Source organism: Dryobates pubescens, chromosome 2, assembly GCF_014839835.1.
Source record: "Dryobates pubescens isolate bDryPub1 chromosome 2, bDryPub1.pri, whole genome shotgun sequence".
NCBI classification, from domain to species: Eukaryota; Metazoa; Chordata; class Aves; order Piciformes; family Picidae; genus Dryobates; species Dryobates pubescens.
The window spans coordinates 40226110-40248319 of NC_071613.1; the positions used below are offsets into that span (position 1 = coordinate 40226110).

At 39.0% G+C, this 22210-nt stretch overlaps 1 protein-coding gene across 1 annotated transcript; it reads left to right on the forward strand.

Annotated features, from left to right (window-relative positions):
* On the forward strand, nt 1-21265 carry LOC104309823 (cytochrome P450 27C1). Its single transcript, XM_009911187.1, has 9 exons — nt 1-309; nt 4866-5056; nt 6730-6929; nt 9386-9595; nt 11348-11511; nt 14938-15104; nt 15889-15967; nt 17079-17282; nt 21149-21265. The coding sequence occupies exons 1-9, from the start codon at nt 1-3 to the stop codon at nt 21263-21265; spliced, it is 1641 nt and encodes a 546-aa protein (XP_009909489.1).
* The last annotated feature ends 945 nt before the right edge of the window (nt 21266-22210 follow it).

Genomic DNA, 22210 nt, shown 5'->3' on the forward strand with positions numbered 1-22210 from the left:
ATGTCTTTCTTCACTAGGGTTTGGACAAAGAAATGCAAGCGAACGCTTGAATCTGAGAGCACTTACTTTTACCACGCGATTTTTGTCAGCAGGTTTCACCAGCTGCCCAAACTTGCCAGCAGCCAGTCCCTGGAGGTGCAGAATAACTCGCCAGCAGCGGCAAAGAACAAAGGCGAGGAGATGCTGAAGCCCACCCCGCACCGGCTTGGCAGGGTGAAGAGCCTGCAAGAAATGCCTGGACCCAACACCCTCTACAACCTCTACGAGTTCTTCTGGAAGGACGGCTTCGGCCGCATTCATGAAATCCAGGTACAGCTTACTCGGCTACTTAATGTTTTATTCAGGCCGGGATTATTCAGACCATTGATTTTCTCCCCTCACAAAACGCTGCTTAACCACCGGGCTACCAGCACCGCTGCTGGTCATCGCCGCCTTCCCGCTGTCGGGAAGGAGCCGGGACTCAGAGGATCCATCCCCCCCATTCAGTCGCCGGCTCCCGCGGCCCTTGGAGGGGTTTAGCACTTTTGTTTGGAGTAGGAGTGTAGGTGGCTTGCGATCCGTGTCGGCACCCTGCCCCAGCATTCCCCCCGTGGCCCGAACGTGGGGTGGCCGCGCCGGCACTCCCGGTCTTTGAGCTCTGTTCGTCCCTGCGCGCGTTTTGAACTTTTAGGTAGGTGCCTTAGGTCACCCAATGATACAAAACTTTAAAATCTCATATTTTCGAGCAGGGCTTTTCCACAGACGCAGAGGACTTGTTTTTGGTGGGCGGAGCTGGGAAACGTGGTCTTTCCTCGGCGGCTCTGGGACCGCAGCACCTACGCTGAGGGTGAGGCCGTGCCAGCGGCCCGGGCTGTGTCCACCCGCGACCGCCGCAGTCATGCCGCGGCTGAGGCTCTAGCGCCCGGCCGCTGTGCGGATCATCCCTCCGCTTTCTTGCCTTCTGTTCAGCTCTGCGTTCCTCTGCTATAGCCAGAGACCATTTTGTGTTTCCAGCCCTGTCTTCCACCCTGGCCTCCCCTTACATAAATACACTTTGCATATATAGATCCCCTGAGGGGGCGGTAGATGCGCCTGGCCCAGCTGCCGTCAGCGCTGGCCGGCCCTCGGCTGCCGCCCCTCTCCCCTCAGCTGGAGGCGGGCGGTTTGAAACTTTCCCGGGGGGGAGGGTGAATGAGGATGCAGCGGCGGATGGCGCTGCCTGGCCTGAGCTGCGCCGCCCCCTCACTTGGAGTCTCCATTGGCGGACAGTGCGGGGGAGGGGAAGCGAGTGGCGGGAAGCGGGGCTTGATGGCGGCGCGAGGCTGATGGCAGGGTGAGAAAAGGGAGGCTGAAGAGCAGCTCCTGTCACCGGGCATGTAGCGGCTTTGGAGTACGCAGTGGAATGGGAGATGATGAATCTGTGAGGGGCTTGAGAGCTGGCCTTTGTGTTTTGGATAACTCGTGTGGTGGTCCACAGGCGGCGGACAGTCCCCTTCTTCAGTCGTGCCTGGCCAGGGTCGGTGATGAGCAGTTATCTATGCTTGGGAGAGGAGATCGGTGAACACTCGGACGTGTACCATCCTCTACACAGCATTTCTGGGATGTCTGCATGGGCAGCCCCCTTACCATAAGGCTCTCTCTATCCAAGAAGTATTTTTTGGTTGCTTGGCCAAACATGTGGGTTTCATTCCTAAAAAGTCACAGTGCACCTCCTGGGGCCCTTTCCCCATGTAGTCCAAGTGATTCTAAAGTGCACACTTGTTTTTGCAGGAGTGAAGCAGTGGGTTTCACCCTTTCATAGTTGTGGATCCATAACGCTTTCCACTGGCAGTACAGATGTTGGGAATACATCAAATGCATCATTCAGTTATTTTGCTTTTGTTAGTGACCTTTCTCAGGTCACTAGGAAGAGATTGGCAAGCAATCCTGAAATGTTCACTGCCTGAAAAATCACTGAAATAAATAAATAAATAAAAATTACAGAGAGGGAATTAAAAACAGAAAAGGGAAGCTAAAAAGAACATGTCAGAATTTTAAGTAGTTTGAGCATCAAAACTTGAAAGTTAGGATTTACAAAGGTCTTAAAAACACCTGCCCGGCAGCAAACAGTGAAAAAAAGGCCACATAAGTTGCTTGGGTTTATCTGACTTTGTTATATTTGCCATTTAGATTTCTAAAAAGAAATGTTATCCTCCTTGTGTGTGCTGTTTGGTGGCAGCCAAACTAGATTGCTGATGATGAACCCCACTGCTTGCTGACAGACACACAAAGATGAAGCTTCATGACAGATAAAGCTTTTTGTTACATAGTATGTCTCCCCCCCAGCACTCTGTGGTAGTGTACAAAATTGTGAGGCATTCACCATCGTCTCATAACTCTACAAAAAAAATCCCTTCCATTGAATCCAAGCTCTTTCACTGTCAAAGCAGTGAAAATTATTCAAAATATTAAAAAGACTGTAAGAACCTAAATAGTGTGTTCTTTTCACTATCAGTAGCTGATACAGAAATTTTCTTCTTTAATGAATGTTATTCATAGAAAGAAAAGTGTGAGGAAGGGTAAGAAGGAGTTGTAATATGATACTATTTTTAATTCTGTTCAGAGTCTCAAAAGTCACTTTTCAAGTCACGGATGCACTGTTTGCATACATGCTGGTATTACCTGGATTAAAAACAGTCTGTTAAATTTAACAATACAGTGAACATCAGGAATTAATTAATCCAAACCCCTTTGGTAACCAGCACAGCCACTTAAACGATGTCCTTCGGAGCACACAAATATTTGTACGCTATATGCAGAAGGGGTAGGGAAGCTGAAGGCTTTTCACAAAGGAGGTTCTGTTTTCTGTAACATGATTCCAGTTAGTCCTGGCCAAAGCAGTGGTGCCTACAGCAATTATGACAAAGGCAAAGTAATTTGATGGGGTTAGATCTCTTTTGTCTCATCACTACTACGCAAGTATAAAGAAAGGTGAAGGGGGAAGGTTTATATGCTGGCAGTTTGAATTTATGATGTGTGAAAGAATGTTTGATGTGAGAGTGGTATGTGAGACATTAAAGTGTAATATTTTCAAGGTTTGGAACAGGAAAGAAAACCTATGATGTGATAGAAAATATGGAAGACAGATTCTGGGTATTTCTTTAAACACAAAGTTGACACACCGAACATCATTCTGTTGAAAGCAAGAGATGTGCAAATACCTTGTCCTTGTCAGTTTCTGGTTGAAAATTAGGATTTCATTTATTTGTTTGTATGTCTTGACACTTGATTTATTTTCTCTTGAGGTTTTTCCTCCCACATAAACCTAACCATCAGTGGAAAAAAACAAGCTGTCCCATAAGTAGCAACATTTGTTGAACCTGTTTTTCTGTGACTGGTGACTTGTACCCCTTCTACTTCTTATCTCCCAACTCATGCTTTCAGTTCTCTCCAAGTACAATTTCAGTATCCCTAAAATATCTTCAAGGCACAAGATACACTGGGTTTTGGGAGTGCTTATACACTGGCATGTCTGTTGTGTATAGTTGGCAGCAGACCAAGCAGAAACCATGGTGTTTGAGTTCTTGCTGCAGTGTGTCTGTCTTATTTCAGCACAGATGCTGCATTTTGAAAATGGTAAGAATATAGTTGTAGGAGACCTTTAACTCTCTGTTAAACTTGACTGAAATTAGCCATTGTGTTCCAAAAGTATTTAAGAGGAGACTGGCAGAGACCACAATTGCACAACTCTTGTTTTATTTGGAAACTAGGCAAAAAGGGTTACAGTTTTTATAAGCTCTTGGTACCATATGCTGAAGAGTGATTCATGTCTTAAACTTATTGTTGGCAATTAAACAATTCAGCTCTGTAACCAAGACTGATTTAAAAAAATATTTCTGATGAGTTAATCTTGGGTCAGCTCTAGGCTTTCCCTAGTGTAGTCAAATCAAACATCTTTAATTTGTAATCAACACAAATCTGCAGGCAGATGTCTTTAGATTAGATGCAGATTAGATTAGATGCAAAGTTAACTTTTCATCAGTTTCTCTCGTTACTTTAATCTGCAAAGTTTAAAGTTTCCTTAAATCTACATTCCTCATAATATCTCCTTAACAATTTCTTTGCAGTTTTTTGTTTTCTTTTGTTTTGTTTTCCCTGAAAATGATGATGTACCTCTACTCCAAGTAAATTTGTAGGAGCCGGGTGTTTCATTCCTTGACCTTGTCAGAATGAAATTTGTTTGAAATAATCAGATTTCATGAGACAGGGATAGTGCAGTCTTACTGAAAAACTTTCTTCTTTTTTTTTTTTTAAATACATAATTTGATGTTTTCCAGTCCTCTTTCATAATTGCCTGTTGCTTGCCTCCAGCTTGAATCATACAACTTGTGGAACAGCCACTAAATAAACCTCCCTGCAGGCATAAGACCTCGGCTTTTCCTTCCTTTTGTAGAATTAATGTATGTGTTTGTAAAGTTCATTGCTGATGAAGCTGTCCCAAAGTGCATTTTTGCACTAAGCTGCTATGCTATCATCAACCTGCATCTTTGTGTTATACTGTTAATTTCACCCTATTTACCTCCATGTTTACATTTTTCCAGACATTCCTTCTAAGACATTTGATCTGAAGGGGTGTTTTTTCACCCCAGGTCCTTTTAATCTTCTCAGTATTTGGTTTCACTCACGCTTTGTGCCTTAGAGCTTTGGACCTTTTCAGTCAGAGGCCCTGAGCAGTGGTGACCTCTCTGTTTTCCTTGTGAATTTGTCACAGTAATACTTTGACTGGAAGGCTGGAGATCAAGTTCTAGATGTGATGGATTGGTTCACTGTATGACAAATTGTTGATTTCCTTTTGAGATGCTTTTCCTTAATAATATTTTACTTTCTGTTTCTCTTTGTTTCTGTAGCAAAAACACACTCAGGAATATGGAAAGATCTTCAAGTCTCACTTTGGTCCCCAGTTTGTCGTATCCATTGCAGATCGAGATATGGTTGCTCAAGTCCTCCGAGCAGAAGGCAGAGCACCACAAAGAGCTAACATGGAATCCTGGCAGGAATACAGAGACTTACGAGGGAGAGCCACAGGCCTTATTTCTGCGTAAGTGTTGTTACTCCTTCATTGTTTTCTTGAAAAAGTTTAGACATTTTTCTGAAGGCTTCTCTGTGTGGGGAAATCAGTGTCTAGTTGAGGGAGGAGGGTAGGAATTTATGCTAAATTGTCTGTTCTGTAAATTTTCAAAGGGATGCTAACGATGTGTAGTTTGAATGTGGAGTAAAATACCTTGAATAAAGGCATTCTTAGGGAATGTGTATTAACTAGAGCTGTCTGAGCTGACTCACTTACCTGGAAACAGAAAAGGGCTTACTAACTTTGGCACAGCACTGTACAAATGTGGTTTTATTGCTTCAGATCTAAACTGTTGCATCCAGTTGGCAGTGTGCTGTGTAGACTTGTCTCAGGTTGGCTTTAGCTTTACTGTTCACCAAAGTGCCCCCTCACTAGATTAATGCAGAGAAGTCACTCTATGGTAAATTCACACTGTAATGCACCCCTGTGAAGACCGTTTTGCATGTGGCTGATTCTGGAAGAGTTCTGTCTTTAAAGCTTGCATAAACTGGCAATGCATGTGGGTGTGGTTAACTGCCACTGGGAACTACTCAGTCCCCACTGACATAGGATGTTTATTTGGAGGGAAACAAATTTCCTGAGTCATGGGCAGTCTGTTTCTTTCATGGTAGCAAAAGGCATTTATGTATTGGACTGCAGACTCAGATCATAGGCTGAGATGCAGAGTCAAACTAAGAGTTCCTTGATATTTTGTGAAATGAGATCTTAAATCAAGAGATAGTCAGGAAATGTCTGTTAAAGAGATTCAATTCTTTTGCTGGCCAGTAAGTTTCTGTACTTTGCAGCAGCATTGCTCCAGGTGAAAGAGTTTAATGATAAATACACAGCAATTAAAAATAAATGCATAAAAAGACAAATGCCTGTTCTCCTAAGGAATTTAAAGGCATCCCTGGAAGTAATGTTTCCAAATACTCTGCTCATGTGAAGCATGCAGATGCTAGAATTTGGATTTGTAGTCTTCAGTACAAAGATTTCAATACACAGATCAGCTAAAGGAGAATCTAGCTGTAAGTTGTTTCTCCATAGCTAGGTCTGCTGTACTGTTGCTTTCTAGGTTTAGAATTAGGCTAATGGAATGTGATATATCAGTAATGGAATTTATGGTAATAGCTCAAGCTGCCGATTTTTCAGATCTGAATATGATACCTTTCTTTGGTAATTAAGCACCAGTTCCAGGTAAAAGCTAGCTTTTGCAGATTATCCATTCAAATATTTTTTATTTAAAATAGTTTTAATAAAATTTTTTGCTACTACTAGAATAATAATATAGAGACACTTTGGAAGAGACTTGATGGGGTGCTTGGTGCCATGGGTTAGTTGTTTAGGTGGGTTGGATTGGTTGAGGGGTTGGACACGATGATCTTGAAGGTCTCTTCTATCCCGGTTTATTCTATACTTCTATTCTAAGTTAAGAATAGAGTGGACAAGTTCTGTCACTCAAAACAGAGACTGACTTCCACATGTACATATATGTTGAAATTTAATGAGGATGGTCAATAAACACAGAATAAAAATGTAGGAGCGTAATAGCAAGTACACATTATCATTGGACATCATTTTTATGTCACCACTTGTGAAGATCTTATCAAGCTGATGATTGTTCAGGAAAACTGCCTATGGACATTATTAATAATTTCTTCTAGGGAGGGGGAACAATGGCTGAAAATGAGAAGTGTACTGAGGCAAAAAATTCTGAAACCCAAAGATGTGGCTGTTTACTCTGAAGGAGTCAATGAAGTGGTCACAGACTTAATTAAAAGAATCCACACCCTCAGAAGTCAAGAGGATGATGGGGAAACAGTGACAAATGTTAACAATCTTTTCTTCAAGTATTCCATGGAAGGTAAGCACAGGATGTCTAACATCTGTAAAAGGAATGGACTAAAGCAGCGTGCTTATGGTCAGGCACTTTTGTCAAACTACTGTTGCCCAGTTGTGATTCATCTGAAAAGGAGAGCTTGATATTCTGCATTCAGGCATCTTCCAGCTTAGTGCAGCAGATATCAGTAGAATTCCTCTGTAGAGTCTGAAGGGATGAGACCTTGTATTAAGGGACAATTCCTGTACAAGTGCTGGTGTAGAGGTGAAATATAGAATCCAGACCCTAAGCCGTTTCAGTATTCCATATTTCTGTATTAATTTCTCAAGAATAAGAGTGTTGACCTTCTAACAGTGTGACTTCTACAACATACTGCCCAAATTCCGGATGGGGAATCACTGTGCAATGTATCTGAATTCTGTTTGTGACCTGAAGTTGGAAAAGATAATGCTGTTCCCTGACTAGACATGCCAAGTGTGGGATCGTTATGCTTGCTTTAAAAATCATCGGCCCCCGACTACCATTACTGAGGGAATGCTAAATGGAACCCCAGCCTAAGCTAGGATAGAAATTTCATGATGATTCATAATTCATGCATTCCTTTGCATACAACCTGATCTTGTTATACATAGTGACACTGAAAAACATTGTTACTCTTTGCTGACAGGTTGCTGAATAGTTTGAGATTTGCAAGAATTCCCACATTGATCATCTATGATGAAGCTGTATCAGAATGCTGATTGCTTGTTTGGTAAACTAGCCTGAGTCTGCACTACATTAATTGTGTCTAAAAATGGCATTGTACTGAGTTACCTTTTAGTCACATTAAACTAAGAGTTTTATGGAGTCTTAAAGCCTGAGCTTACAAATTCACTTTAACTGATGGGTTAATTTAAATTCTTCACATTCTTTTAGCTTTTCATTTATAACTTGTGCCTGACACACACTCATTTCCTGTATGAATTGCAGTTTCAATTAACTTATTGTCAACTGTTCAAGGAACCAATGTGTAAGATTTTTCTGAAAGGACCATGTAAAGAGTAAAAGAATGCATAAAAACTAGCAGTTGCTGAAAGAGGCACAAGAGAAACAAAAGGCACAGAAAAATATCTTCCCAGAGAAGAAAATTGGGGAAAGAAGATTAAGTTGAAAGAAGCCAGAATTTAAAATTATTTTTTTTGTCAACAAAGTAGAAATACAAAGCAAATAAGAGGGAAAAAGTATCTATCTATCTATCTATCTATACACTTGAGAATTTATATAGAGTTTGATGGAGGCCAAGATCAAGCTTAAACATAATTGTCTAGTGTACCTGTTTTTAATAGGAAAAAAATTAGAATAAAGAGACTAGGGTGTTAGAAGACTGGTTGCTTTAATTATCTACTTAACAGTGATTCTAGTATTTCCTGGAAAGATGTGGCCAAACTATTAACTAATGAATTTAAAAGCATAATTATTTATTTTTTTAAAGAAACATTTGATTTGATGCGGATGGCTTTGAGAAATTATCTAAATGCCTTTTTAAGTTACCTAATTTCCTCTCTGGATTTTAGGAAAATAATGAAATGAGATTATTTTTATAATAGGAATGAGTTTTATGCTTTACTGTGTGATTTTTTTTTTCAGGCTAGGAGGAAAAGTTACTAGAAACCTGTGTTCAGGAAGTAATTAAAAATGGCTTGCTGTCAAACCGAGAGAACATTTTGGCTAATTCCAGTAGGGCAGTTTCTGGCTGAGTTCTATGTTTATAAACACTGAGCCAAGAGATTGCAAAGACACTAATGGATGGGTAAGAATTAACTTGATAAATGGAAGAATTGCTCCAAAGTTGAGAAGACTTGAATAAAAATATGTAAAGTAATGTTCTTTGGGGAGGAAATGGTATTTCTAGTAGGGATCACTGCAATATTGCAGGAAAACATCTAAGGAAAATATAGCAAGTCAGGAACAAGAGAGGAGTCAATACTGTCCCTTGCAACAATGATTTTCAGGACCATGTGGAGTATGTTGTGTGCATAAAATCACTGTCTAGAGTGCAAGCTCTGTACTCATTTATGCATGCTTGTTATCTGTTTACATCTTATGATGAAGAAAGACACAGCCACTGCTAGAAACTCTGCCTTCTCCGAACTGCCTTTGGACTTGGATGTCTCTGTATGCTCAGAGGCCAGCATGGCAGGCTCAGGATTTGTGGTGCAATGCATGACACAGCAGACATGCTGGAGGGCTGCTCTCCTTCTGATGGAATTCCTGGCTGCCTTCTCATGCTGAGTGTTACTGACATAGTAACCTGTCTCACTACAATTTTTTGGGGATTTCTTTTCTGTATTTTAAATATCTATTTCATCTGCTTCTGACGGCAGTAATGGTAACTAAACATTTTTGGAAGGTAGTTCCATTATGTTAGCACTTCAATTCCTTTATTTAGTAAGCTGTATATATGCCTGTGTATAGGAAATTCTTTGATTTTGTATGTGCAGGTATTGCGACCATTCTGTATGAATGCCGGTTGGGCTGCCTGGAAAACAACGTCCCACAGCAGACCCTTGAATACATTGAGGCTCTGGAGTTGATGTTTAGCATGTTTAAGACCACTATGTATGCAGGTGCTATTCCCAAATGGCTTCGTCCACTTATTCCAAAACCCTGGAGAGAGTTCTGCAGATCCTGGGATGGACTCTTCAAATTTAGTAAGATTTAGTAGTAGAAAATGTCATCTGCCGTTCTGCAGGGTCTGTGTGTGTGTTTGAACAGGACATGCTACGTTTCTCTTCCAAAATCATAAGAAGATTTGTGGCAGAAGGGAGTTTCATACTAAATGCAGATTGGCCAAGAGAACCATTTAAAAATATAATTTATTGAAAAATAATTTTACCAGTACATTCTAAATGTTCCCCTGTGGTTTTTTTACTGCTGTTTTGCTATTTGTCTTTGTCTGTCTCTGCACGTGGTTCTCACTCCAGATCCGAGCTCTTTGCCAAGGTTTTATCTTAAGGCACTCAGAGTTTAATGAGGGTAGTTTTTTTGACTTCAGCAAGTGCTCAGCTAGTTTTCAGTTCAGTCACTGCTAAAACTGGCTAGAAAGTTAAAAAGTTTTACTCTAGCAATTAATTAAACTCTTCATGAAGTGTATGTATACACATACGAGCATCTTAGTTAACACAGAAGTACACTGCTGTACTACAACATGGCATTTGTAAATAAAGCATTCCATGGCATTTGTAAATAAAGCTACTTCATGAATCAGCTTTCATGTAGGAAAGAAGATGGAGCTGTCTTTGCTTTCTCTCCCTCTCTATCTCTCCCTCTCTTGTCTCTCTCTTTCTCTTTGTCTCACCTATCTATTCTGGAGTGTTCAAATTCCCTAAACCCCTTTTCCCCCTCTAATGTTAGCAAGCTGCATGCATTTAAAAATTCATTTTGTTAGCACTGTTTGGCTAGCTAGGTCTATGTATGTCTTCTTCGGGGTAGAGTCTTCAGTTTCTTAACTTCTAGTATGCCTAATAAATATATTTTGATCTCTACCTATCATAGGCATCAGGGAATCCATTTAATGCTGATACAGGTGTGTTTTCTTTGAAAGATGCTTTTTTACACTGCCACTTTTAAATTATTTTCCATAATAAGGTACTCTTGTTTCCTTTTTTGGGTTAAAAAAAAGCAGCAGACTTCATCCTAACAGCAGCTGAAAGACTGTTCTTGAGGAATTTGTTCCATTTGAAGCTTGTGATGCTGTTTGTTTATTTAATCCTTTTGTGGAAAAGGAATTATTGGTAAAAATCACTGGATGTGATGTGTGTATTTGTGTAGGTTTCGTAAAGGAGCGTGTTGATTCTAGTTCACTTTTTTATAAGCTTGTTCTGCAAGGCATTAGCTTCCTGAGGAGCTTTCCTCTTTTAAGAGCCCTTGTTTCACTGAGGATGCTGTTTGTAGTTAGTAAAATATAAAAGGGACTGTGGCTGAAATGACTCAAAATGTCATTCACTGAAGTTTACAAGTTTGTTTATTACTTGATGCTCGTGATCTTTGTCCTCAGTGTAATTCAGTTCTGCGGCTTCAACCCTCTGTTAGCGGCTAAGGCTTGTAGCAGCCTCAGTATGCTGAGTTGCAGCATGCTCTGCAGAGTCTGCCACTGCTTGCAGAGTCATCAGAAAACAAGCCAGGTGGGCATGAAAATTTGACCTTGAGCTCCCTTTGCTCCCTGACAAACTATAGTGTTGTGTGTCCTTTCTTTGTGCTCAGCATTCTCAGCTCAGTCTATCATTACCATGAGTACCCAAGGACCTCCACTACCATTCTGTTTTCTTTTCCCTGAGAAAAAATAGATTTAATGTTATTATTTTTATTTTGACTGTGTAGTGTAGCATCAGGGAAATATGTCATTACTGAATAGAAGAAGAAAACTAAAAATGAAGGCTGAACTGTTTTTCTAAATTCCAAAGGTCAAATCCATGTTGATAACAAATTGAAGACTATTCAGTCTCAGCTGAACCAAGGAGAAGTGGTGAATGGTGGGCTACTTACACACCTCCTAGTGAGTAAGGAACTTACTTTGGAAGAGATCTATGCCAATATGACTGAAATGCTTCTGGCAGGAGTGGACACAGTAAGCTTGTTATCACTTTTCTTGTGCACTGTTGGTTTTGTAAACTGTTACCATTCACAGCTGTCTTCAGGTGGTTATGTTGTTTGTAAGGACGTAATTTTTGACACATTTAAGTCATGGTATCTTAAAGCAATAAAAAACACAGCACTGTGTACTCTTTCTACTGGAATTAAGTCAGTGTTCTGTTCTAGCTGTGATTTACAGGAACTCATCATTTGGAAGTGTATTCCAAAGTTCATTAACCAGATATAAGAGCAATTGCTTTTACATTCAGCAAGAATTTTACATATTTTCTTCCACTAGTTTGAATATCAAGTTGCTATTTGTGCTTCTTTAGATAGACCACAATAGAAAGGGCTACTGAAAGTGTAAAACAAATTTATCATCTGTAGAATTTGGTAAAGGATTTTCATGCGTGGCTAATTAAATCAACTGGGACAAACATTATGGACCAGATAGGCAGTTTCTGCTGAAGTGCTTTAGGAGAGGGCTGTTAGTCCCACCCATGTGGGTAAGGCATAAATTAACTCTGCCCATGCCTGTACTGGCAACACACAGCCAGTCTGAGGCACAGACCTGTGGTAATAGGGTTTATAATATCATAATATCAGTCAGGGTTGGAAGGGACCACAAGGATCATCTAGTTCCAATCCCCCTGCCATGGGCAGGGACAGTATTAAAGAGGCCATATATTAATATATCACAGAATGTTAAGAGCTGGAAAGGACCTCAGTAGATTGTTTAGTCCAACCCCTCTGCAGAACAGGATCACCTATACCAGATCACAGGAATGCATCCAGGTGGGTCTTGAATATCTCCAAGACCCATCTGGAGATACACAATATGTTAACACCTAGTGAAGTGTTTCAAGTGGCCAGCTGTCCTTATCTTCTGATTTGTCATCTAAAATATTTGAAGAAACATTAAGGTCATGTATATACCTTCCCTTCCTCTCATTACTATCAGTGTAGGTTGGTATTGACTGCAGCAGGACTATCAGAAGAACAAGAAAAGATTTAAATGAGTTATTGTGTTGCACATTCAGTGTATATGCAGTTATTTAGAATTACAGTAATAGTGGTGCTTATTGATAACAATTGAACTGAGATTGTTTTTAATGTGAATTTGATAAAGAAGGTGCAATGTAAGACTTTATTTAATAGACCTAAAGTAGAAACCAACCAACAAACAAACAAAAAAGTAAAGTAGCTTAAGGAAACCTCTCTGGATAACTGCATTATTTATTTATTTTTATCTAAGAAAATTGGTAAGGTTTTTAAAGAAACCAGCCAAACGAAAGAAAACCACAACAGTAATACTTTTGAATGCCAAATTAAGAACCATATATAAAGCTTGTTTATGTGCTGAGGATTATTCCATTGGTTAAACATCCCAAGGGTTTATGAGTTTGTAGGACTTTTTTGGTGCTTGGTTCTTAAGTAAAGCACAGTTGTTTATTCCATTGATTTACTAATCTTTCAGTCCAATAATTTTCCATTTTTATTGTGTGACAGAGTTTTCATTAAACTAGAAGGACAATGCTCAAGTTCATGCCAACAAGAGTTTCTCTTTCCATTTGACTCGGCTTTCTCAGTTGGCAGCAGTCTCTTTGTGAGAGGAGGGTACTTCTGATTTCCAAGTACAAAGCAGAAATTAAGGGAATCTTCCCTCCCCCCTGCCCCACTTCTGTTGCTTCAGATTTCATTTTGTCATAGAAACTGAAGGAGGTTTAGAGGATTATAAAACCTTTCAACAAAATTGTAAAGCAGGTTTTTTTGCTACAAAACGTTTTGCTTGTCCCTGGAACAGTGCTAATTTTTAAGAGGTTATGAAGGAGCTGGGAACCTGGGAAGTCTGGGTGTTTCAGAGAAGTTCTGTATACAGCTGGCACAATTGCCAGTCCCTCTAAGCTCTAAGAGGAGTAGAACAGTCTTGTATTTTAGCAAGGGACAGCCACTCAGTATTATAAGGAAAAAATCCCAACAGTTCTGAGAATGAGAATTCTAGCATTTTACCCTAGTTTGAAGACAGGAGGTAAGAGGTCACTGTCATGATGAATTTGTATTCTAAATTGATCTCAAATGTAAGCCCCAAATAAGACATTTTCAGAAACTGGATTTTTTACCCATACATATTTTGTAACCTTAAGCTTTGTTATGCTAATGAGTAAGAAAATGACAGTAAAACTGTTTCCTGCATAGAAAGTGAAACTCCTTGTCTGGATTCGTTACATAAGTTGGAAAAAAACCAAACCATTTAATTCAAGAAAATTGGAGTGGAAGTTAACATTTTTCTCTCTTAAACTCTGTAAGATACTAAGAAGAACACAAATGAAGAACAGAATTGTCACTTTCTTTGCCATATTTAGTCAGGAGCACTGAAAATACAGTTTTCATGGTAAATTTTCTGTCTTCAGTGATGGTTGTGAGAGATCTTTGGTGTAATTGATAGTAGAAGCAAAATGTCCTGGGTTTGCCTAGTGTTTGAATGGATTAGTTCCTGAAATCCAGGTAGCTTAAACACAGGGACTCATGGTTAAGTGAATGGTAAACATTGGATCACAAACAAACTCTCTACTTAGTTCTTAGTACAGATGGAGGAAGCTCACACTCTCAGTGTGTGTCCTAAACCACTAGTGTGTGTTGAAGTGCAATTTTTCCAGCTGAGGTGGAAGAGGATTGTATGATGGGTTCTTTAAATCACCGTCTCCTGCTTTGTGTTCTGTATCTTCCTTTGTACACAATATTTTATAACTCTTTTCTGGAGCCTTGGTGATTATTAGAATCATTAATTGAGGGAGGGCATAACATTTGGGGGGCACTTGAAGTTTATAAAGCTGCTCCCTGAGCTTCATTCAGAAAGCTTTCTGTAGGATGCTGACTTTCAGTCAAGAGGCAGAAAGCAGCAGTTGTGATGTAGCATTGCTTACCAAAGGGTAAAGTATCTTAGCAGTGATAGCATCAGTCCTTTTGTCTGGATGCTGTGATGAGGCCACCATATGCTTAAAAGGGATGGGTAGTGTTCTGAGTAGTGTTCCCTTATCTTGTTTCCCTTGAAGTGTTTTTGTTGGGAAGAAACGTAAAACACACACTGAAAACTAACAGTTAACTTAATCCAGTTTCAGTATTATTTTATCTAATTTTTGACTGCATTTGGTTTTCCTTTTACTTTTTATATTTCACCGTGAGAGTATCAGCATTAATTGTTTCGATATGTGGGGGATTTTTAGATGGAAAAGGGATGAAGGAGGGGATGGTGAAGTCTAACAACGTTGCATTGAATCCAGATGTGAATCATTGCCAGTCTGTTTTATAACTTTCAATATACAAAACACATAGTTGAAAAGGGGTTGTTTTTCTTGGCTTGAAATTATTTTTAATCTAATCTTGTTGGACTTGATGATGATGGTTGTGGTTTCTTCTGCAGACTTCTTTCACTTTGTCCTGGGCAACATACTTGTTGGCAAAGCACCCGGAGGTTCAACAATGTGTTTATGAGGAAATAGTCAGTAAGCTGGGGAAAGAACAAGTTCCTGTTGCTCGTGATGTCCCGAAATTGCCTTTGATTAGAGCTGTGCTGAAAGAAACCTTGAGGTAAGTAGCAGGCAACTTCAATCAGTAATTAAAACATGTAATGCCTTGTAGTTGTAATGGATTTTGAATCCATGCTGGTATCTGTATTTTGCTGTCGTTACTGCTTTTTGATGCCTCTGCTTTTATTTGTTGTAGTGGTATTGTGTCCACGGATGCCTAGGCAATGAAATAAGAGAGATTATATAATGAGTAAGGTTTTTAAGCATGGTAGCAGTAGTATCACATGTGTAGGACATTTATATTAAGGTAGGTAATTGAAAGCTTGATTTTTGCCTTTCAAGTATTAGTCTGCCTCCTCCCCCACACCGGTACTTTGCAGTGCCACTGCAATAATTTTAAGCTTCTTGACTTAAATTGAAGGCATGTGACATGCCTTTTTTATGCATTTATACCAAACATTCACAGTGAGGTGAGTGGGGTAAGAGGATTTTAGAGAAGGCATCGACAAAGCCTTTTCAGCTTTGAGTAGTACTAACATGTCTCCAGCTTGACCAAATGTTTGGCTGTTTGTACACGTGTAAAGCAAATAAACACACAGACCAAACAGCTCAACCTCCATTTACTAGTAAAGGACTTTGCCCAGGTATTAATCACATTCTCACAGCTGATTCAAGGCCTTTGAATCTCCAAGGTGTTCTGTACTTTTGAAAACTCTTTTTGCTGTGAATGCATGTTGCATCCATGTTGCATCCATATTGCATATTTGTGAATGCAGATTAGAATCTGAATTTTTAAAGTTGTGTTAGTTATTGCTGTTGAACTTCTCATAAATATTTGTCTCTAGATTATATCCAGTATTGCCAGGGAATGGAAGAGTGACCCAAAAAGACTTGGTTGTTGGAGGATACTTGATACCTAAAGGGGTAGGTTCTATTGCAGTCCTCTACAGAGAACACAGTTTAGCTTTTGTATATGAAATGTGATCTGTTACAACAGATATACATTTCATTAATCTGAAAAGATTTTGCCAAGCTAGAGCATAAGAGGAAAGTATTTCAATAGTATTTGCTTGTATGACAAAAATGGATATTATAATTGACAATTGCTGTTGAATTTTTTAGATTTGGGTCCTTACTTGCTAGTCAAGTTTATGATCATGACTTGTTCTTAGTATTCTTCAGGGTTGAATCTATTAACAGAGTCTACTCACAACATCTCTGTGCCATGTTACAGTCTGATTTTAAAAAGCACTAATTTGATTATTCTTGCAGTTTTCTTCATCTTTGCCTATTAATTCCCTTTATAGAAAGAATTTAATTTCCTTTTTAAAATTATGAATCTTTCCTTCACACAGTTCAACAATTACACAGAGATCACAGTAGAACTCTATAGGTCTATTTTAAATGACAGCATTTTTGTGTTAGAACAATGTAGCTTTAAAGCAGTCAGGATTCTTAATTCATGACATACTTATTTAAACACTATTCCACATACATTCCCTCTTTCTCCCACCATCACTTTTTGCTTGTCATTTTCCAGAAGTGTTCTGTTTTGGTCTTTTGGTTATTTTTTCCTTCCCATTCCCCAGTTTTTCCTTTTCCATTATCTTATATCTTTCTTCTCCCTTTCTTTCCTCTTTGACACAGTCCTCAATACTTATGACTTTGCTTCTGACCTCCTTCTCCACTGCATCTTCTCTAGTATATCCATCCACATGTAAAATTATTCAAAGATTGTTTCATTTGACTAGTTGAAATAGGGAACTGGTTTTCCAGGTATCCTTTCTTCTTTTAGAATTTCTCAAAGATACTTAATTTAAAGGTCATTTAGATGCAGTGCATAAGGTTTAGGGGTGGAATTTGTAGAGTAGGGTTTATGGTCGGACTTGATGATCCTGAGGTTCATTTCCAACCTGAATGTTTCTGTGATTCTGTGAAGTTTTGTCATCTCATATTGCAGAAATTACAGTAATTTTCAACACTTCTATTATGTATGTTTGAACTACTTAAATATAAATGTGATTTATTCCCTCAGACACAGCTGGCACTCTGTCATTATACTACTTCATACAGCGAAGAAAATTTTGCAATGGCAAATGAATTCCGACCTGAGCGCTGGCTGAGGAAAGATAATTTGGACAGAGTAGACAATTTTGGTTCCATCCCCTTTGGTTATGGCATTCGAAGTTGTATAGGAAAAAGAGTCGCAGAGCTGGAAATTCATCTCGCACTGATTCAGGTTAGAACTATGTGACAGCATTACAAGGGGAAAAATGTGTTGGTATGATTCTTCTCTATGTACACCACTTCTGGATATCTTACGGTGCTCAAAACTCTCGTTGTGGAATGTTGTCTGGTATACTCTGTGGCAATGGTAGCAATAAGCAGTGTGAGCAATCTGGCAGTATGAGCTTAGAGCTTGACATGGTGGTAGGCCATGCTTAGCATAAGTGCAGAAGCAGCTAGCAGTTTAGCAAAATAGTGCTGTGCCTGCAGCATGTAACTAAAGCAAGGTACTGGTAGCTATAAACACAGAGAGTTATGTTGGAATAACAGGACGTGTATGTCGATCAACAACCTTGTGTGATATTGGTAGTTTAACCAATAATCTATAATAGTATGATATAATAGTCACTCGTGGGGAACCAATGAAGCTAGGCCAATGATGCTCTGCCAGTCTATACAAGCTGTAGAGGTTCCCTTAATAAACGAACAATACTACATCATATTGGTCGTCCGTATTGATTCCATTCTCTGTCGTCAACAATACTCATCCTTCAAAAGCTTAAAAAATTGAAAATAACCATGCTTGTAATGTAGCATACTAGTTAAAACCACACTGCAGAAGAAAAAAAGTCTTTACAAATGAAGTAAAGCTAAAGGTAAGAGTAAGGAAATACATGGGCTTAGTACAAAAGGCTTTTGTAAGCAAATTGTTGTGATCACAGTGTTACAATCAATAGTAGAATTTTTGTGTGTTCTGTCTCTTCTTGCTCTTCTAACTTTTTCATCATTTTAGGTATACATAATTTACAGGTACATAAGTAATTAGTACATACTGATAAATTTTGTATTCCATTGCTGCCTGTCATAAAGGAAGCTTTCCCAGCAGCTGATATTTACATCCTTTTAACTTAAAAGGCACCCTAGATACTGAGATCAGATTGCGCATTCAAAAGTCACAGATTTGGAAACCATTCATAGCTACTTAACTGTAAAAATATTTAGACTTCTTATGTTTTCAAAATAAAGCTCCATTGAATTTGCCTTAGAATTTCCTTAAATAAACACTTGGAGCAATCTCTGAACAATTAGTATCAGTCTTTTGGAACTCAGAGTGAGATAGCTGTCAGGGGGATGCCTAAAACAAACATACATCTTTCTGAAAAGGAGGGTCAAGGAAATAATAATGAGCCTGCTGTTGTTTCCTGGAAAGAAACTGGAATAAAATAGCAGACATCCTTTGTACAAGCACCAAGATGATATTTAAGTGATTTAAAAATAGAAACATGCGAAACATGGAACTGATCAAGGAGAAGAAAAGTTAAAATTTCAATGAGTTAATGCAAAATATCATCCTGCCAAACACTGAACTCTTATTAGGGCCACGAGGATGATCAGAGGGCTGGAGCACCTCTCCTATGAGGACAGGTTGAAGGAGTTGGGGCTGTTCAGTCTGGAGAAGAGAAGGTTCCGAGGTGGCTTCCAGTATCTGAAGGGGGCCTACAAGAAGGCTGGGGAGGGACTTCTCAGGATATCAGGTAGTGATAGGACTAGGGGGAATGGAATGAAGCTGGAGGTGGGGAGATTCAGGCTGGACGTGAGGAGGAAGTTCTTCACCATGAGAGAGGTCTGTGGTGATAGCTTGGACTCTATGATCCTCGAGTTCTCTTCCAACCATGAGAGTGGTGAAGCCCTGGAACGGGTTGTCGAGGGAGGTGGTTGAGGCCCCCTCCCTGGAGGTGTTTAAGACCAGGCTGGATGAGGCTCTGGGCAGCCTGATCTAGTGTGGGATGTCCCTGCCCATGGTAGTGGGGTTGGAACTAGATGATCCTTGTGGTCCCTTCCAACCCTGACTGATACTATAATACTATGAAATTGTTTCAGAGCAGTCTCATTACCTTTTTAGACTTCATCACTTGCCTAATGTGGTAGATTTCAAATAAATCATGTATTATGACTTCAGGAAGTATTTTCACATCTCCTGTACATTGTTCTCACAATTAATAAAATTTGTTCCAGATGTAGGTACCTATAAAATGCATGCATAACTGGTTGAAAAAAAGAAATAGCTGGAGGCAGTAGCTGTCAAATAGTTGCTGTGAAAGTGGGAAAACACTTAATTAAAATTCTGTAAGAATTTTACATTACAGTTCTGTAAGAATTTCTGCATTTGATTTAGGTTGATTTATTTCATTAGCAGTGTAAATGGTGAATTAGAGACTAGTTTTAGGATTTGCATAGGGTACCAGGCTGACAGGAATTATGTCAAAAAAAACAGAGGACATGAATATAGAATTATGAAAGATGGAGTAATGTTCCAGAATCAACACAAAATTGTTCTCTAAGGACAATTGCAAGTAACTGCTCTTGAGAAGAAGTCAAACACATGCATGCAAATTGCTGACCACCTGACCAGTTAGTGCCACAGAACAGGCTGGAGGGACATAGTCAAAAAATTGGCCAAGAACAATGATGTGAATTCTGACATGGTGATGCTGTTCTTGGGTACATTAACATCATTAAGTATGTCAGAAAGAGGGGCTAAATCATTCAGTTTTACAAAACACTGGTGAATTCTCAATTGGACAGTGATTACCAGCCCTGTGTGCTGTGTTTTAAGGACAATGTAGACAAATTGGAGGAAATTCTGAAGATAGAGAGAAAATTGAGAGCTTTGAAAAATAGAAGAATGAGATTAAAAGCTGCTCAAACATCCAACGTGAAAAAAGGTAGCTATGTATAGGAAAATAATTCTTCCTTGAAGAAGGATAGGAGAAGATAGATTGTAGGAGAAAGTATTTGATATTTAATATTAGGAAAAGTTGAAGATATTGTGGCATTTGCTTCTTGAACTTGAAAAAGAGATAGCTGAGGTATTCTATAGTCAGATTCAAAATGGCTGAGATAAATCTCTTGAAGTTTGTTTTAGTTCATGATTTCTGTGGTTCATGTACCAGCACACAAAACATGACTACCAAGATGGGAGTGCCCATTTTACAAAGAGTCACATGGAAAACACAAGGGGAAATTGGTACAAGCTACTCCTGGGGAGATTCTGATGGGATTCCATAAAACAGTTCTTCACCATGAGAATAGTTAGACAGTGGAGTAATCTCCCATGGAAAGTAGTAGATTCCACTACATCAGATAGTTTTAAGACTCAGATTTCCAGGGTGCTGGGCCAGCGCATTTAAACTATAATATTACCTAGAAGGGTTGGAGCAGATGATCCTTGAGGTCCTTTCCAACCTGGCATTTTGTGATTTTATGATTGATTCTGTTTGCAATTGATTCTGTTTCTTTAAGTGTACAGAAAAATAGAGGTTTAATGCATAGATAGCTTGTATGATTGAATCCTAGTGATTCTGTTGAGGAGTTCTAATACTTGGTTCCTTGAATTGTGATTGTTTTACTTGGTGTTACTGGATAGTTGCTGTCTTATGTTTGTTTTGCTTCCTTCTGCACAGGAAAAGAAAGAAGTGAGATGGGATTGGCACTCTTTATTGTTTTGTTTTATAATTGCATATATTTATTTATATTAAAGGAACTGAAATCAAAAACACATAGAGAGGAAGCTCACAAGGTTTGAGAGAGAACTCAGTTTCTTTGGTAGTTCAGACTGTTTAATCTAGGTGTGTGAAACTGCTCCAGAGAGGACTGTCTCAGGCCTCTCTCAGTCAGAGGAGAAAGGTTTTTAACTTTAATCTTAACTTTGTAACAACTGTTTTTTTCTTTCCTGTGTGGGAATGGTAGCACTTAGACTCCACAGAACTGGTAACAGAAATGTTACTTGTGACAGTCTGTTAGGCTCTCTTTTCCACAGGTTAATCTTGATCTGTAATGTTGCACCTTTTCTAATACCTATCCTATTTATTTTCACAGTTGCTTCAGAACTTTGAGATCAAAATCTCTCCAAAAACAGAAGCAGTTCGTGCCAAAACCCATGGACTTCTGACTCCTGGAGGATCCATCAATGTGAGATTTTCTGACAGAAAGTGAGACTCAGAAGTTTTGGAAATACTTGTGTGATTTTCATGGGAACAAACGTGCATCTTATGGATGTTCAGTTGTGCTTGTTCCCTGGTTTGTAGGTATTTGGCAAAATGAAAAAGTATGATGTTCTAGCAGTACATAAGAGAAATGACCTCTCCTATAACAAATACTTACACATACACAAAAAATTCCTTCTTGCACTGGGAATCTTCTTTTCCCTGTAAAGATTTCTAGCAATAACAACACATGCATTGAAAAAAACCACCAAAATTCAGTTCAGCTGTGTGAGTATCATTCAGTGGTTTTGTTTCAACACCGTCATAAAAGTCAACTACTTGGTGAGTCTGTTTGAGAGCAAGATAATTGCTATATAATATGTGACAATTACCTGCATTTATGAGTTTGTGTTTCCCTGTTTCTTGTCCTCTAGTGTTCTTCAAAGGTTTCCACCTAACACCGAAATTATGAGATCATTTTTCTCTTGTCTGCAAAACAAAATTTGTGTGCTTTAAATTAATACAGTAATAAGAAAAGACAGAAAAAATACAATTTATGCCACTTTGTTTAGACTCAAAACACAGAACAATTAAGAATATATTCAGACATAATCCTCATAAAATGTTTCTATATAACTAAAAAAAAAAATATTAAAAGCATTAAAAACAAAAATTGAAATGTCACACCGCAGTTAGAAACCCAGACACTTCTCATCAGCAAAGCAGAAGCTGAGTGGATTAGCACAAGCCACTTTCACTGTCCTAGATAATGTTATGCCAAACCCCAATGTAAATAATAAAAATGAACTAGATATTACCTTTTTATCATCTGATCAAATTCTGCTCTTAACTGTCTTCACAGTTCTTCAACTGGAAGCTTCCCATTGTAACATGCTGAACCCATAGGCAGGTGTACAGTTGCCTTCAGCAAGGTAGAAATGTGACTACTGAAGTA

Coding starts and splice junctions, on each gene's coding strand:
- LOC104309823 (XM_009911187.1), top strand. CDS start 1: ATGTCTTTCTTCACTAGGGTTTGGACAAAGAAATGCAAGCGAACGCTT. Junction 6,930..9,385: donor CTTCAAGTATTCCATGGAAG/GTAAGCACAGGA, acceptor TTGTATGTGCAG/GTATTGCGACCATTCTGTAT. Junction 17,283..21,148: donor TTCATCTCGCACTGATTCAG/GTTAGAACTATG, acceptor TTATTTTCACAG/TTGCTTCAGAACTTTGAGAT.